The 19,409-nt window shown below is 36.2% G+C and overlaps 1 protein-coding gene across 6 annotated transcripts in view; it reads left to right on the forward strand.

Annotated features, from left to right (window-relative positions):
• The window catches only part of FSTL5 (follistatin like 5), a 389,133-nt gene that overhangs the window by 346,375 nt on the left and 23,349 nt on the right, over window positions 1-19,409 (forward strand). For all 6 annotated transcript variants that reach the window (XM_087963650.1, XM_026675826.2, XM_087963651.1 and 3 more), the window contains 3 exons: window positions 852-1,001; window positions 16,586-16,693; window positions 17,687-17,811. In XM_087963650.1, the coding sequence (XP_087819776.1) occupies window positions 852-1,001; window positions 16,586-16,693; window positions 17,687-17,811 (383 nt within the window). The remainder of the gene's footprint in view (window positions 1-851; window positions 1,002-16,585; window positions 16,694-17,686; window positions 17,812-19,409) is intronic.

Here is a 19,409-nt window from a genome sequence, read left to right on the forward strand (position 1 = left end):
AATACAAATTACTTTCCCTAAAGATCCACTCACAGAAATCAGTATTTGGTTCCTTGCCATGAGTAGGCTGCAAAATAAGGCAGGAAAAAATCATTAATCATGGGCTTCAGTAGCCACTGTTGGGACCAAATGTCCAGCCAGAATTTGTCAAACTTGAAAACTGGAAAGTGATTTCTTAAGCCATCTTAATTTCTATTTAAAGGCTGCCACATGGAACACCTTTGTCATATTTCAGAAAACTCACATGTCAAAAATAAATTCAGTCATAATACCTAATGGAACTCCTATTCATTTCTGGGGATTTATCTGAATATAATATTGTTTTAAATCTAATGCATTGAAATTATTACTATTCTGTAAGCTGTTACATTTTTATTTAGAGCTATGACAGCTTTGTTTATTTAATGAAGTGTAATATAAATAGGATTAAAATGTGTTGGTACAACATCAGTTGTATTTCTGGAGTATAAGAAATTTCTTGGAATATAGTAGTCCATTTTTTTAAGATAATCCAGTTTTGCCTGTTTTGATTAGCAAAGTACTTCGAATATCTTTCACATCTTGTAACCTGAAAAAATATATAAGTATAAGGTAATATTCTTAGTATATCTAAAATCGTTTGCCTAATCAATTGATCTAAAAAGAAACATGATTTAACAAACATTTTATAAGTTATTACAAAAGAAAGTGACATTGTTTAAGGAAGGAGAGGTGCATGAAACATAATTTTGCTCAATTTCATTTTATATTGTTGCAGATATGAGCTAATTTTCTCTAGATATCTCCTTCAAAATGCTTGGCTATATTCTTCTCTTTATCTTCACTCATCCCAAATTTTATCTTAATTCTAGGATGAAGTCTGTCCAAACACTGATGGGGATGAAGTCCAGCGATGTGTCTGGGCATCAGCTGCTAATGTCAAGGATAAATTCATCTATGTAACTCAACCGACTTTGGATAGAGTGCTAATTGTTGATGTACAATCTCAAAAAGTTGTGCAGGTAAGTTATCTTGTTGTATAGTAATTAACTAATTTAAAATGGCCATATTTGAAGAAATACATTATTTTCAGAAAGCACTACTATCATTCCAAATATTATTCAGATAATGTACCAATTCATATTTAAAAAAAAAAAAAAAAAAACCACAGGTCTCATCACAAATGCTTACCTCAGCTATTGCCTTTCAGATATTTGTGACTCTGAATTTCCAGCCTGTATAAATATTTCTGAGAGATGTAGATGAAAACATTTGAAGTCTGGAATATAAAAGTTGTTTTATATTATTGTTATACCTTGGAGATATTCCCCGAGTAACAGATTTTAAATGGAGATATCTCCAAGTAAATTTATGGCTCTTTTTCATGGAAAGCTTGTATTCTGTGACAAGGATCCCTAACGCAAGGCCCATGGACCAGGACCAATTCATGGGCTGTTAGGAACCGGGCTGCGCAGCTAGAGATCAGCAAAACTTCTGCATTTGTAGCAACTCTCCAGCACTAGCATCACCATTTCCGCTCCACTTCAGATCATCAAGCATTAGATTCCCATAGAAGCAGAAGCTTGACTGGAAACCGCACATATGAGGGATCTAGGTTTTGCACTCTGCCTCATTCCCTCCAATCCAGCGATGGGATTCAAATTTTTTTTACTACCGGTTCTGTGGGTGTGGCTTGGTGGGCGTGGCAGGGGAAGGATACTGAAAAATCTCCAGTCAGAGGTGCTTTTTTGCCAGTTCTCCAAACTACTCAAAATTTCCACTACCGGTTCTCCAGAACTGTTCAGAACCTGCTGAATCCAACCTCTACTCCAATCCCTAGGAAAAAAAATAATCTTCCACAAAACCAGACCCTAGTGTGAAAAAGGTTGGGAACCGCTACTCTATGACTAAGCAGTGGTCACTGTGTCAGGCTACCCTGGTTTGTGAAATTCCAGAGAGCTTTTACTATTAGATTGTCATAAGGCTTCCAATCAGACCTGAGAAGTGCAAAACATTTTTCAGAGTTAAATCCATTTATTGTATTGTGCTGGTGGTTAAGAGTGGTTAAAAGTCACCTGTAAAGTACCTGCAAGTATTTATTGTGAGTGACAAGACAATTTGTCTTCATTGATTATTGATTTGATTTATACGAGGTAAAACAGGAACTTAAAATAAAGAACATTAAATTTGCTTTTGTCATGCCTCTTAGGAATCTGGAATTGTACTTACAGGTCAGGTTTTAATTCCAGCAGCCAACTATGATTAGATTGTCTATTTTTTACTCAGTCTTAAAGCACACTTTTTTTAAAAAAGTCACTCCTTTACTTTATAACCAAATCAATTTAATGCAGTTTGTCAGCCATATATTGTGCCTTACCGCTTTACTCCATTCTTCTAATCCCTAGTGGAAGTATAAAAAAAATCCTGATAAGGCACTGCATATTGCATATATACTGTATTATGCATGCTTAACAAACAAACATGTACAAATCAGTTATGACAAAAATAATAACAAAAAATATTGCTCATATGCTTTGACAAATCCATGTAACTGGGACATGATTCTGGTATAAGAATAATAAATAAGCTTCTTTATCAATTGCCTTTATGTGATTAAAGGGGAGATAATGAGTCAAAGCACATAAATTTTTATAAGGCAACCAATCTATGTTTTCCTGGAGTCAGTGGGAACAGATGATTGTTTTTTTATGATAAAACAATTTCATTTTTAAAAAGTAGACAAATTTGATTTCAATTTCACTGTTAAAACTAATTTATTTTATGATTATGATATATTCATTTTGAATGTGCATGTGAAATATTTTTTCACATTTTGAAAAATGTTATGCAATGTAAAAAATGTTCTGTATTACTTCTTTGTATATATGCATTTTGGGGAATGTTATTGTTTTTGTTGGTGAAAGGCATCATAAAATTTGGAAAACATACAAATGTCAAAATATAATTATGGCCTGACTGTAGAATTGCTGTAGAATTCAGTTTGCATTAAATTAAATTTAAATTTAATTACCATGCCATACTTGGAGTAAACCTTACTGAATTCAGTGTAGCTTATATATGGACAGATATGGATATTAACTATTAAGGAGAAAATAATTAACTTCAATTTATCAATTTACCTAACTTTATCCTCAATCAACACTCCAATATTTACTCTCAGTTATTTTTGAAATTCACATTTTGCATTAAAGCAGCACCCCCAGTTTCATAGAAAAGTCAATTCATCTGCTTACTTATAGTGTGGTAACACTCATACAAATTTGTTATGCTTTGCAAAATGCTTTGCAAAATTGTGTAATGTCTGTTCTACTAGAGGAAAGCACAAGAAGGCCAAAACTACTTTCTGATTTGTTACAGTAACAGAATCTTGCAACTCTGCCTGTGTGATAATACTCTTTATCCTTCACTCCTTTCTTATATTCAGTAAATTAGGGAGGAATCTGACTGATCTGCTTCTAAATATTATCTTGATTTTTCAGGGATTTAAAAATGCTTTAGCCCCTTTGTCTACATATCCGTCATATCTTTGTCAAAATCATGTTTCTTATGAATGTACCTTACAGCAGCATTCCCCAACCTTTCTGGGTTGGCCTGGCATCAGGGGAAGGGAGGGAAGAGAGGCCACTTGCGTGAGTGGGGTTGTGCATGCGTCAGCACACTCGTGTGGCCAGTTGCAAATAGGGGACCACTGCTCTACAGTACATTAGGTAAATGCATACACTATGAAAAAGGAAGCTTTAGTATGAAATAAATTGGGCACAACAAATTTCTGGAAGCTCTTGAAATTCTCTAACTGATTTGTTCACCAGGGAAACTGTAGGCAAATCTCCCAGGAAGGAATAAAATTCTCCAGCAATTTCTCACAGGCAATCTCTTTCTAAATGCCAACAATAGTTAAGTTCAAGGGAGACCTTAAAAGGGTAGAATATTCTTAGTGATTTATTCCCTTAGGGTTTAATAAAAAGATGGGAAATAGGAGAGACTATGCAGGAGATAACAATGTATTTAAAACTGAACATTCATGTAAATTCTTTGCCACTTCACTAATGCTAATCACATGTTAAAATACCACACTCTACCCATTCTCCTTTGACATAATTTCTAAAGCATCCTATTACAAATTATTTTTTAAAAACTTCATGATATTTTTCTGCTTAGAACCAATTTAGACTATTATAGTAATGGATTAAAAAATATATACATTTGCATTTGCAGTAGAAAACATAAACAACTATAAAGAATAAGGTATAAAAGTTCAGAACTGTAGATGTTGTTGGGTCCTTAATTCATCATATAAATTCTGCATTTTTGTGCATTTAGATAAATAAATGCATTTCATGCATGTTCATGAGAGATATACATTTGTGGACAATTTATTTATATAAAATATTAAACACAGAAACCAATTACAAAGTTTTAAAAGTACTATAATTAGATAAATTTAAGATTTAGACATTTTCATCCATAACAAAAGAAAACCAATTACATCTATCCAGAAAAGTGTTTCCAACATTTTGCTCTGGGGAAAAATAATTTTATCACTTTGTATTGAAACACAAATAGTAATCTAAAAATGGCACATTTTAAAATATATGTTACTGTAACTTTTCTTCAGACAATATTTTTAACTTTGTAAATAAGCATAAAACATTTAATAAGTAGATGTCTTCTTCATAAAAAGGGAACAAAAGCAAAAAAAAGAAATGACTGATTAAAAGTGTCCAGGAAAGCTTTGCCTTTAGCAAAGTTTTCAGTACTCATTTTTTAAATAAATTTTCTTTATAACATCACAAATAGTATACACAATTATATACAGGGAGTTTTAATGAGTTTAATGTGACAGGTTAGCATTTTGACTACTCTCATTTATTATAAAAAAAAGTTCTAGAGCTGAAGTATCATACTATTCAGCAATATATTATAAAATCAAATCCAATTAAATCTAAATAAAAACAATGGCCACATACATATAAACCCCTGGAACATATAAAGTGCACTGAGAGATCATACCTAAATGAAAATACTGCTGTGAGGAAAAAAATGACTAAGAGTTAAAAAAAGAATGATGTAGTAGGTTATTCCATTATTTATGATGCAGCTTTACCCGAGTTCCAAAAAGGCACAAAGAATTTTCCACCATAGCAATAAATCTTTTTGAAAAAGAACTTTGTTCATATCAATGGCCATCCTGCCATGTCACCACAGAAAATATATATCCCACACAGTTATCTCTCTGAAGAATATAACACCGAAAGACTATTGCTCAAATGATCAGGTCTGCACACTAGCCTTATGTTGTTTCAAACTTAGAACTCTAAAGGAAGTGGAATACATATCGGAAAAAGTACTCTATAGGAAACACTTTCATTGCAAAACACACAGGAACATATAAATACGCTTTGGGCAGCTTAAACATGAACCTGTTACCTGGTGGCCTGTGCCTTGATACGTATTGCCAAAGAACTGAATGTTTTATACATTTGTAGGTAAACCCTGTTTTTTGCTTGCTTGGTTTTATTATCTTTTTCTTGTGGGAAGTAGTAGAATGCTTTGCTTTGCTCATTGGGGAATTTGAAACAGGAATATATTGAATATATTTATCTGTGTTTGGAAAGTAGCCACATATGGACTGTTCTGCTTCGTGCTGATGTCTTTGTGGCTGTTCTGTGTGGGGCAATTCCCAGTTCTGTCTGTATAGCTTAACTTTCTACATATAGTATTTCAAGAAAAGAAAAAAAAGTGTACACAATATTGAATTCCTTTGCTAAAATGATGCAAAAGGGATTTTAAAAATCTATATGTGATTAAATATGTACAAGAATACATATGTACAAACTTTAATAGGAGCATTTTAAGATAAAATTATTATTAAACTGACATAGAAATGAATATAATGAACTAATTTTAACTAAGACCAACTGATTAATGAGAACTAACATCTATTTCTTATTAAGAGAATACTAAATATTAGTAGTATGTCAGAGAATGAGGTGACATATGGTATAAGGTGGGTGTCGGCAACCCATGCCTCCAGAGCTGCATGCGACTCTTTGGGGCCTCTGCTGCAGCTCCCTGTCCCATCACTGGCTGGCCCTTCCCCTTGCCTTCACCCTCCCCTCCCTCACCTGGACTGAGAAGGTAAGGGCAACAGTGGGGTTGGAGAAGTGGCTGGGCCTGATTCTCTGGCACCTCACTCTTGCTGGAGCTTCTTCTGGCCCTTGTTGGTGTTGCCTCTGCTGCTCGGGGAGACGCGCAACCTGCTCTCTGCCCTGAGACAGTGGCCTGACCCAGCCATGATCGATGCTGGCTTCACTAACACAAAGGGTTGGCAGGGTAGAAATGAGATCCGGGAGGATGGGGTGATGGAAAGGGGAATAAGCCCACAGCACCCAGCCACAAGCTCAGGGCAGTGGGAAAAGGGGGCTGGCCTCACTGAACCTCACACACCCACCCCAGGAGTCTGGCTCAGAGAATGCCAGAGCGGCCTTGCCAAAGATGCTCAGCCATCAGCTGGTCTCCCCCCTCTCTCTATGTCTCTCTCTCTCTCTCTCTTCCCTCTCTCTCTCTTCCCTCTCTCTCTTAGAAAGCCAAGGCTGGCGGGTGCACACAAGTGGGGAGACCCTCCTCAAGTGAGTGGTCGGGCTTGGCCAAAGCACAGCAAAGGTGCATGTAGGACAGGCGGCCACTCGCTTAAAGAGGGTCTCCCTGCTCACGTGCAGCCTCCCGGCCCAACCACAGCCATCCAGGGGATCACGAGAGGAAAAGGAGGGGCGGAGGAAGAAGGAAACTTTACCATGGTTTGCGCTTGTTCCTCAGCCAGCCCGGATTTCCAAAAATAAAAAATAAAAGGAGAGTCCCAAGGACAGCTTGCCAGCTTGCATGCAGAAAGAGAAAGAAGAGAGACAGAGATATACAAACACACATATCAGAGAGATAGAGACACAGAGAAAGAGAGATACAGAGAGAGAGGGGGGGAGAGATAGAGAGAAAGTGGGAGAGAGAGATAGGAAGAGAGAGGGAGAGAGATACAGAAAGAGTGGAAAAGAGAGGGAGAGAAGGGTTTTTTGGCTGGGTAGGCATGGCTAGGGGGTCATGTGACTGGGTGGGAGTGAGTGATGTTGAGTTGGCCATGCCCACCCAGGTTTTGTAGCTCCCAGTGGTTTTTTTTGGGGGGGGGGTGACTTCAAATGGATCAATGCCTTTCAATTCTCCAGAACTAGGACAAGATCATATCTTCTCACAAGCACTCTGTACAGACTTCCCTGTGGGGAGACCATAAGACAGCTGAGGGAAAAGGCATTTTTGCCAGCCTGGTTTGAAGCCTTTATGGACATAGAAGTCACATAATTACTTTTCTCAATCACTTTTGGAAATTGCTTTTCATATCTTTCCTTCTATCCTTGATGAACAAAGTTTCATCGACGTTTATTTTTTTCTTTTTAATAAACAATAAAAGGATGATTAGAATACTGATTTGGGCACATGCACACACCCACCCCCCCCAAACACATAGATGCATACACGCAAACGCACACACACGCTCATACACTAAGTTCAAAACATTCTCAAAGATCCAACTCATCCTGGGAACCCTTTTTTTGAACTATTACCATCTGGCAGACAGTACAGAATAATAAAAACAAGGACAAATAGGCTGAAAAACAGCTTCCGTCCCAGGGCAGTAGCTCTTTTGAATTCTGCTGTATAGTGCAGTGTTGGTGTGGTGTCAGGGGTTTCCGGTTCAATGTGTGAAGGGTGAAAGATTTGTGTTTGTGTTTATTTTCATGGTCATGATATGCAATGAAGATGGTGTTTGATTTCGTTGTACGAGTTGCAATGACAATAAACTAAACTAAACTAAACTAACAATAGAAGCTTTCCTGTGGAAAAAGGTGGAAAGACAACAAGAAAACACTTTGCAGATGGGACACTAGATAAAATCAGAAAGAATTAAAGATTATAATTAAAGGAGAATAGACACATTAATATAGAACAAAGCAAAAATGAAGGACTACAAGGGTATTTAGGAAAAATGCAGTCAGAAATTATTCTTAAGCCTGTTTGCTACTATAAAATATATTTAAAATTGGTTATAGAAGATTTTAACAGATTATACTGGACAAAACAAAAACTGAGACTGAATCAAAAGTGTACTTTAAAATGTCAGTTTACACGAAAAATATTGATAAAGATGCTACACTGGATTTTCAGATAAAGCCCACTGATCTCTTAATAATTAAAGAGAAGATACAAATAATAAATCAGAAGAGTGTATTGATACATTTTGTCTTACATTTTCAAAAGAGATATTCTAAATTTATGAAGGATTTTCTAAAAAAGAGACAAAAATCAGCTTTTGGAAAACTAAAGAGGTTAAAGATCAATATTCTTAAAAGTAAATGGAAGGAATACAAAGTGGATTATTTGATCAAGGTTAAAATATATGTGTTGTTTCTAGTATCTTAATATGATGGATCTGCTTCTGGACTCAGAGGAGCAGGGTGAATTTGAGTCAGCTGTGGAAAGTGCATAGCTGAGTGTTGGTCAGGATTGATGCTAGTCTGACAGATCAAACTCAGCTGGGTCGATTGGATGAGTAGAAGGCTGAGGCTGAGGGAGGAGAGCCACAGCTGCAGCAAGGTGGCCAGGGGACTACAGGCAAAGACTGGGAGCAACTGCCACCCATTAGCAATGAGGAGAAAGTGGAGTTCACACCTCCTCCAAGTGCACAACATGAGGAGGCAACCTCACTTCTTAATGAAGGGCTACACTGGTGTGGCCTACTTAATCCCAACCTGAAGTTTTGAGCGTTGTTGGAGCAGTGTGCCCAGTTCTGTGCCTTGTGTTCTTATGCCATATATCCTGACCCATTTGAATCATAGACTGCTTTCCTGAATTTTGTGTGTACCATTGAACTCGTTTGTCCAATGATTCTTGCCATGCTAAGCAAAATCCAAGAAAGAAACACTTAGACTCCATTAATTAGAGAAAAGATATCTTTTACTGGAAATCAAGTGGTAGCATCAAAGGAATTCTGAATCTGAGAAAATGAGCGCGTAAAGCACGTATATAAAGTGATGGCAATGTTCCCACCCACAATAGTTCAAATTGTCCATCCAATAAAAAGTTGTGTATAGCATCATGTGGGCATCTCCAGGTGGTGATGAGGCCTCTGTCCGTTGACCTTGACATATTTTGATAAAGAGCAGCGCTTGCGCAAAGCATAGGAAAGAAACATAAGCAAGAAACTCCCCCCCCAACTTATACAGTTCTGTTTTGTAAAACCTCCAGCTTGCTTCCCATAACCATGTCCCTTCTCCTCCCCCCATTACTTATGACAGCCAAAAGATGCAAAGGAAGAAAATCTTGAAGGCTGGCACAGGGGTTCTTTCCTAGGACCTGTTGGAGGGGGAGGAGTTTGAATAAACACCCGTAGAACTCTTGCTATAGGGAGAATCAGGACAACACACTTAAAGTAACTTTTTTTTACTATGAAGCCTCCAAAGATTTCTTATAAAATGTGAAGAAAATATTTTTGTTGAATTTTTAGAAAAAGTGATAAGTTACTGTATACTGTGTTAAAATAAGGGAAAGAAATATAAAACTGATTTATTTGATTAAGGCTGAAATATATATGTTATTATTTGTTATAGAAATATGTTATTATTTCTGGTAGCTTTTTATGATTTTTAGGCAACACTATAAAGATGAGATAGGAAGAAGAGATATTTTCTTGAACTATCAGAAAAGGTGATAATGATACTAAAGTACTTTGCACTTGTCTTCATGGATCTTTTATATATCTTTTCTCTTTACTATTTTTCCCTATTTTCTCTGTATTTTTTGTTTTATATTTTTATTTCTAATACTTTTTATTATTTTTATTTTACTATTTTTATTGTTTAATACTTTTAATACTTTTGTATTTGTAAACTTCAATAAGAAAATATTAAGATAGATTATATTTTAAGATTGCATTTTAAGAAATGAGGATGTTAAAGTTGCTTATACTTTCTGGAATAAAGAAAGTTTATTTTTCTCTGCACTTTTTTTTCTTTTTTTATAGTTTGTATTAGTTTTATCTGTAGATACAATACAGTAAAATTATTATTTTTGCAGTATTTAGATTTACATTTCTAGTGACTATCAAATCTTTTAGTTTAATTCTTTATTGTGATATTTCAATGTACAGTTTATCCAAACACAAAAGACTTGCAACTATTATCTATTAAAGTTTTAAAAAAAGAAAAGCAGTAAACAACTGGCCCATGAATCTGGAAGAAAAACAGTTTTTGCTTTGGGGAATACAGAGGCTTTTGTAACACCTCAGGAGTCTAGTTAAACATTGCCAGTGGTCTTTGCCAGCCATTTGCACATTATTTTGAGGATCTACATCATTACTTTAAATTAGATTCACTTAATTAGCCAGCTGGTACTCTTCTTGTCAAACTGATAAACAAGCTGTGCTTCACAGTTCTATAATAGTGTGACTAAAACAGAAAACAAAAAATTAAGCAGCTAGAATGAAATATATGTATTAAATAAAATATCTTTATTACAGTCTTTGTCCAACCTTTACAGAAAAAGAGAAATAGTTTAATACAGCAAATCATTATCAGGGATGAAAAGAAAACAATAAGACATGAAAACAACACATATAATTAAATATTTTGTACAATTGTTTGACTTGGATAAGATATCTGGTTACCTGGTATGTCACTGTAGAGAACAATAAACATAAAATTTATCAGTATGACCCTCAAATTTATGATTTGAAAGATTACAGTCCAAGAGTCTGAAGTCAAAATCCAAAAGTTTACAAAATCTGAAGTTCAGAGCCAAGAAACATGATTCAAGATTCATTAGATAACATCCACGAAAGATGGGAAGGTGCATGTCATAGCAAAGAAATGTTCCCGACAAATGAACCTTCCCCCAGTTTCCAACTAAGTGTTTCTGGTGAGGAGAATTGAGGCTGCCTCCTTACAAGCAACCTCACTGACTTTCTCTATTGCCTCCTTCTGCTCCATTCTCCATGCCCGCAGATCAGGCAGGGCAGCCACTCGCTTAAGGAGGGTCTCCCTGCTCACGTGTACCCTTCTGGCCTGCCACAGCCATCCAGGGATTGTAAGAGGAGAAGGAAGGGGGAGGAGGAAGAAGGAAGCCTCTGCCACAGCTCACACTTGTTCCTCAGCCAGCTGGATTTCCAAAAAGAAGAAATAAAAGAAGTAGCAAAGAGCTTGTCAGCTTGGTCCAGCCTTGGCTTAGAGAGAGAGAGAGAGAGAGAGAGAGGAGAGAGAGAGGGAGAGAGAGAGAGAAAAAAAACACACATCACACACACACACACACACACACACACACACACAGAAACATAGAGAGAGACATGCACACAGAGAGAGAAAGATACAGAGTGGGGGGGAGAGACATACACACACACACACACACACACACACACACACACACAGAGAGAGAGAGAGAGAGAGAGAGAGAGAGAGAGAGAGATGGAGACAGACAGACAGAGAGAGCCAAGAAACATGACTCAAGATTCATTAGATAACATCCACGAAAGATGGGAAGGTACATGTCATAGCAAACAAATGTTCCCAACAAATGCACCTTCTCCCAGTTTCCAACTAAACTAGCCCATCCCAATTGTTTCTGGTGAGGAGAATTGAGGCTGCCTCCTTACAAGCAACCTCACCAACCTTCTCTATTGCCTCCTTCTGCACCATTCTCCATGTATACACCATTCTCCATGGCTGCTGTTCCCTATTGGAGGTGATTTGTAGCTTGTCATCATTGCTGGCTCTTCACAACTGATTCTCTCTGGCAAGTGGCTGCCTGTCTGTTCGCCACTTCTCCTAATGCAGACAGGGCTAGAACTGCATTGTTTTTAGCTACTGGATTGTCCAAGCATTTGGGGAGGTATGCCATTTCCGATTGGGTGGTCCTAGTTCCAACTCTTCCTCCTATGAACCAGTCTCACAAGGCCATCATACCATCTAAATCAGGGGTGTCACAATCACTGTGTCACGTTGTTGTCATGTGATGTATTGTAACTTTTCCCCCTTTGTTAAACTACAGGTGGGCATGGCCAGCGCATGATGCATCCAGCCGCCGGGCTATGAGTTTGACACCCCTGATCTAAACGATTGCTGATGTGCTCAGTTATGTTCCAAAGGAGCATGAATAAATTGTAGGAGGATGTAATTGTTGCTTAGCTGATTCTCTTGAACTGCTTTGTCTGGATAACTGTGCAGAAGGAATAACACTTGCGTTGAACAAATTGGTGATTGGGGGAGAAGGTAGAGAATAGACCCTTGTTGCCATTTAGGGTGGATATTGTATTGAGCTAAGATAAATCCATAGGTGAAGTTTTATGGGCAAGGCAAATAAGGCCAGAATGGGGATAGGAGGCATAAAGTACACATATTCAAAGTTCTTGTGGAGAGAATGCACTTTCAGGTAGAAATAACAAGTTGTAGATGGGAGCCGTTGGATGTATAAAATCAGAATCCATATAGGGAGAACCAGTGGGGATGAAGCCAGTCTGTTGACTAGTCTGTTCTTTACAATCCAGTTTTAAAGTTTATCACCTGTAGGATGATCATCTGGAACAGGGGTGTCAAACTCACATCGTCACGGCAGTGACACGTGATGTATTGGAACTTTTTTCCCCCTTCGCTAAACTGTGTGTGGATGTGGCCAGCACGTGACGCATCCCGCCCACAGACCAGGAGTTTGACAGTCCTGATCTGGAGGATTATAGAAAGATTGTGTTACATTGAACAATTTGGGGTTCCCTTCATTTGTCTGAATTACCTTTGAGATGAAGCACCTTCTTTTTAAGGATTGCTAAACATTCAAGACAATGAACTTAACATTTCAATAGGAGGACAGTTGGGGGGCAGTAACAGGTTGATGGACTTAGTTGCAAGCGGTTACTGAAGCACTGATTTGACTGCCTCAGGTTTGTGTATAATTATTTGTTCTTCTGTAGAAAGAGTGCCAAACATCTGAGTAAGTTTTCCTCATCCTCCATAGGATTGACTGATGTCTGTATCTTCCCTTTAATTAATTTGAGGGTGTAATGCTGCCTATGCTTATCTGGTCCTGACCTTGGATTTGGTGGAACACTCTGCTGTGCAGACAGTTGCTGGCAGATATTATGAACTCTGGGGCTTATGCCATCCTTCTTCGTAGGCTTGGCTCTCCTCCCAGAATTTAGCAGAGGCTCTGTACATTGCTATTGTGAAAGACTAGCACAGGCATAATTTGAAATCCCTTGGAAAATGGTTCAAAAAGCATTGAAGGGAGCACAACATGCTAAAAGTCAATATTATTCTTTCAAATCCATACCATCTGGGAAGCCATGTAAGCTTCCTGGGATAAGTTCTACAGTGAAGAAATTGTGAGAGAAGGTGTAATACTGCTTTTCTGTTGTGCCATTTGCCCTTATTAATTGCAAATCTGGAGCAGTCACTGCAAAAGTAGTTTCCCCCAAGGGATCTTGGAAAACATGTGAATTTTGAATAAAGTCTAGAGCAACTGAGTTGGTGGATGACTCCATAAAAGGTTTAGTTATATGCTTTGCTATTATAGCCTTCATCTATTTTCTGGTTGGCATTCAGCAGCTGAAAGAAAATGGAAATAACCATTTTAGCAGTTAAAAAGCAATTCTTTGAAATGAACTCCAGATCCACATTTAAATCACTTGTGGTTTTTAAAAGTGTTCTTTCCTATATCTGCTATAGACGCCTAATGGAAGGAAGGGAAAACATCAACTTCTGTCAAATAGGGTTTAGAATTCATTAGCATAGACTAAAAAGAAAAGGAGAGACAAGGACTTACATGCTGTGTCCTTAATGTTGGAACAAATCCTTTAGTTTTAGCTGCCTGGAAGTTTCTGGACCTTAGAGTATTCAGAATACTTGAAATATTCTCTACATCTCAGGCTTCTTCCCTTTTTTTTGTTTTTCTAAATTTTATTTGAATTTTCACAAAGAAATACAAATAAAACATCTTTTTTGAAAGTAGCGTCATCCCGGGTTACATTTCTTCGTACAGACACAAATTCAGTTTCATGCTCATTTTTATGTTCCATTCCATATCTTATTACTGTTTTACATTTTCTGCATAGTTTCTCCCCTCTTTTAATTTTCTCAATTGTATTTTAATTATCTCATCTCAATTCAAATCATTATATTTATATTTTTTGTCTGTCCTGTTTCAATTTCATATTATCTTTTCTCATTAAACAAAGTTTCTCCTGTAGTTGCTGATTGCGGTATGACACCTTTATATCTTTTAATTTTATCCATTTAACTCTTATTTAAGCTTCAATATATACCTTAAAATTATAACATTCAATATAATACATAACTTCCATTTGAATTCTGCTTGGTACATTCTTAAAATACACACTATATTCTGAAAAAAAATAATATTCATTAAAATCTTAACTTCTTTAACATTACTTTTCAATTAAATATCATACTTCTATGGGAACAGTTATAAGCTTTCCATAATTAATTCCCCCCCTTCACTTATATTTTATAAAACATTGACTAATTAAAATGTTCCCATCCTTTCCTAATTCAATTCTCTCATTTATTTTATTTCATTTATTTATTAACAAACATTTCACTAGATTACAGTAACTATTTTATCCCTCATTTCAATCATACATTGTTTCAAATTTTCTAAGATTATTTCTATTACTAATATAACAATACAATCTTATGTACCTTTACAGAATCCCTTTTTCAGTTAAATTTTCACCCATTATCTCTAAATAGGCCCTGTTTCTCTATATCTTGTTTCTGTCCTTTGTAGCTTCTTTTCCTTTCCTTCTTCCCTCTCTTCTTCTCCCTCCCCTTTTTACCCCCTTGTCTCTCTACCTCTATTTCTCTCTTCTGTATTCCCCTCTTCTGTTGCTTTCCAATATTATACTTATTTTTCAAACTATTTTTCTTTTCTTTGGTTGTTTTTTTAAGTCTTAAACTTTTCATTCTCTTTCCTCCCTTTCCTTTTTCTTCCCCACGTAGAATTACTTGTTCATTAAAGATGGCTTCTTCTTTGTCCCAGTCTTCTTGGTTTGCAGGCGTTTCTTGTTGTTTCTCATAGTTCCAAATCTCCAAGTCTAAGAATTGAAATACGAAGCCAAAAGAACCTCTCCCTTCTTGTGCATCTTCTTTGTACTTTTTAAGTTCCATTTTCAATTCATCCAAAAGTAGTGCCATTTTTAAAAAATTTAAACAACCACCCAATAGATTTTAGTCATTCAAATGCAATAACCAAGAATCCAAAGATCACCAAGTAATCCAAATACATGCAAGCTGTTTCTTTTTGCTTTTTTTTCACTTTCTCTTCCTGGGGTTCTACTATTTAGTTGCCAAGTTTCAGTTAAAATGTATCTTTTAGAAGTCTTGTTGAAGTTTTACTGTAAATTCCTTTTAATTCCAGGCAGTCTCCTCCCTTTTTTTCCAGATCCTGCCCTTTTATTCTTTTTCTCTCCTTTCCTGCTTTTAAAAACTGTTAAGTATCCAGAAATCTTTATTATCCCTTTGACATTTTATTTTATTTTCAGCTTAATTGCCTGTTGGTGTCAAAGCAGATTTTTTTTTCCAATTTCTTATTTAAGTCTCTTAGCTCTCAGTATAGGGAAAGGGAGAGAAGAAGAAAAAAACCAGATCCTTTCCCTTTTCACTTTCCTTCGCTGCTTCAGAATCTTCTTTGGGAACAATGTTACTTTTTTTTTAGTTTAAATTCCAGGATACCTTAGTTGTTGCTTTTGCAGTTTAACCCGGTCAGCCAAGACTTTCACTTCTTATCTTCCTCCTGCACATTCTTTTCCGGTCGAGTTCTTCTTTGGGGTGGCCATTTCTGACCACCGCTACAACAGCCTTCAGGAAAGGGAGTAATGGCCAGCTGAGGAGGAGAGATGCGGCTCTCCTCAACCCTGCTGGCGGTCTCCTCCCTCTTCACCACCTCTACGGGGTGGCTTAGCCCTGAAACCAGCCGGCTCAAGGCGCTCCAGCGGCGAGCCCAGATCAAAACCGTGCACGATCGTGGATTTTGGTCTATTGCCGAAGAGGCTCAAACCGGAAGCCAAGCTTCTTCCCTTTGAATGTGAAAGAATTCCATTTGAATTCTTCTTTGTGTCCTTGTTGTAGCCATTGCTGCTTCCCACCATTGGCAGATGTCCAAAGCATTGGATTTGACATTCTAAAATATCAACTAATCTGAATTTTAAAGTTCTAAAAATACTGATCCCAATGCAGGGTACTAAGATTACTAATTCACATTAAATAAAATTATTGAGTAAACTATTTTAAAAATAGTTGAGCTTAATATCTTTGCTTGGCATAAATTGCATAAGGTATATGGTGAACACATATCCATGTCTTGTTCAAATAATAAACAAACATATTTTTAAACAAATGTAATCTGGTTTCAAATTAATTACCAGTTGTGTAATATTTGAAATATTGACAAATATTTTCATTTACTTTTCACCAGACTTATTGCAATATTTACGCTATTTAAATTAGTGACTGTTGTCTTAATTTTTCATAATCTTTAGGCTGTAAGTACGGATCCAGTTCCAGTGAATCTACATTATGATAAATCACATGATCAAGTATGGGTGCTCAGTTGGGGAAGCTTTGATAAGGATTCTCCTACACTACAAGTAAGTATATGCGTTTTAATATTGAATAGAAGCACGTGCACTGACTAGAAATACATTGTTTCTTTGACAGAAATCCAATTTCATATTCACATAGAAAACTGTCAGAAAGATAGTTATATAGTAAATATATGAACATTTAATATATACATATGGGAGTCCAGCAGTGACATAGTAGGAGATGAGCTTTGTTAGTCTATTAATATAACAAAAAAAAAAGGAAAGCCAAGTTCCAAATCAAACTGCTCTAGCTACACCTCAGGAACAAAGAGGTATCTGAAGTTGAATGGGTTGTCAACTTGTCAATCTGTCACCTAGTCATGATGGAATATAACATCCTAGATAAAGGCGTCAACTGTAACACAGAATGCCAATCAATTAAAATTCTTCGCAGCCTTAGAAGCAGCATGTAAAACTAAAGGACTTATTTCAGAGAGCCAAGAAAACATAAGGACAATCATATCACAAACAACTGCATCAAAGATCAGAACAACACAGAATCAGAATTAATTCAAAGCAGATGACCGCGCAGACCTCAAAAACCTAAACAAGGATCAAACATCATCATCCTTCTACCAGACAAGGGCTGTATCACAGTTACTTGTCTTCCACTAAAAGAATTACTGGAAGACAATAAAACCTACATCCCTGTAAATACATTTGGTATGTAGATGATACCTTTGTCTTTATATTATGCAATCAATTATTTCATCAAAAATTAAACCACTTAAGGATTTAAATTATAGTGATGTCATTTTGGGTAAAAGGGTTACAATAATGTAAATATAGCTTCTGCATGGGACTTTCAGAGTCCTCAGATTATGACAGGTCCTTGGTATTCTCTGAGCCAGCTTAGGGCTTTCTTTTTCTTTTTTTTGCAGACATTTCATTACCCAAACTAGGTGACCTCATGAGTATTAGCCAAGTTGTCTTGCTTTATTTCTGATAATTTAACATTCAAATGATGACTTAAGAAATGTACAATATGTTTCCCAGGTGATAACCCAGGCCAGTGGAAGTATTTCTCATCACACTATTCACACTCAGCCAGTGGGCAAGCAGTTTGACAGAGTGGATGACTTTTTCATTCCATCTTCAACTCTTCTTATTACCCACATAAGGTAGGTGACAAACTATGATATGGCTGACGTTGGGTATAAGATATTGAATCAGACATTTTATTTTTATGTATTCTCTTAATAACTCAACTTTCCTGCAAGGAGAATAAAGTCTGTCACATTTATTTTCATGACAACATTAAGAACATTATCAGGCTGTGAGCTTCATGGCTGATCAAATCAATCTCAGGCTAGCACAGTATACTTTATGCTATACTCATGGGTATTTGAATCAATAGGAAAGTCACTTTTACATAAAACTGTTATTGCTCTTAGTAGCTTTATCCCAGAAACACTGAACTCTTTTTAAGCATTTTTATAATGCAATCTTACCAAAATCTAATCTAACGATCTTTACTCTGACATAAGGTGATCTTTACTCCTACATAAGGTGATTTTAGTTTGCAAGTAGACTCTTTCATTCAGTGTTTCCATCTTTATATATTATCTCTAATGCTGGACCTAGTACTTACTTCTCCTACTGTAACAGAATTGTACAAAAATGGGATTTTATTTAATGCATTGTTCATCAGGTTTACATAGGCACTTATTCAGATCTTGTTAAATAGGGTGATGGACACAATGGGATTCTTCGTAATCTGACGTATCTTTTGCATTCCAATGAAATGTAATGACCATATTGTTCCCTATAACTCATCAATAAAGTTTAAGAAAATATAAAAACAAAAATTCAATTTCAATCCTTCTGCTTCTAGTGATGGCCTTCACTGTTAATTTGTATTTTTCTCTTTATTTTTAACCTAATTTGTTAATCTGTACTGCAAAAAGTATATGAGCATTATCTACAGCTACCATATGAAAACTTGGAAAGGATAAAGGACAAATTTTAAAAAGAGGCAAATCTTAAAAAGTTCATAATAAAAATTTTTAATTGTTTATGTGTATAACTTTGCTTTAGAAAGGAAAATTCAAGAGCAAAACCAGAAAATTTTTTAACAAAAAAGAAAACCCTATTAATATTATCTAAAATCAAATAGTATATGTAAATTTATTTTAAAAAGACCATTCAAAGTCCATGTTTTTCACCCGAATGTGAAAGACTAGAAGGTAGTCCTTAATTTATGACCACAATTGGGGCTGGAATTTCTGTAGCAAAGTGAGGCAGTTAAGAGAGCCATGCCTTATTTTATGACCTTTTTTGTCATGGTTATTTAGTGAACCACTGAAATTGTTAAATGGATTATGTGGTTGTTAAGCAAGTCTGACTTCCCCAATTGACTTTGATTATTGGAAACTTAATGGGAAGTTGCAAGTAGCAATCACATAACCGATGGACACCGAAACCGTTGTAAATACGTGTTGGCTGTTAAGCAGCCAAATGTTTATCATGTGACCATGGCGATGGTGCAAAGGTCATAAGAGAGAAGACTAGTTGTAAGTCACTTTTTTGTGCCATTGTAACTTTGAACAGTTGGTAAATAAATGGTTGTAAATTGACCAATACCTGTATGTACTACCATTTGTGTGGTAAAAGTTATAAATGACCAAAAAAAGGGAACAAAAGTGAGTTGTTTTTTGTTTTTTTTAAATAAACCTAAAGGATAGCTTATTTGAAAGAATGGTCCTTTATCATAAAGGAC

This window comes from Notechis scutatus, chromosome 4, assembly GCF_049901735.1.
Source record: "Notechis scutatus isolate UNSWTSFEM ecotype Mainland chromosome 4, rNotScu1.2, whole genome shotgun sequence".
NCBI classification, from domain to species: domain Eukaryota; kingdom Metazoa; phylum Chordata; class Lepidosauria; order Squamata; family Elapidae; genus Notechis; species Notechis scutatus.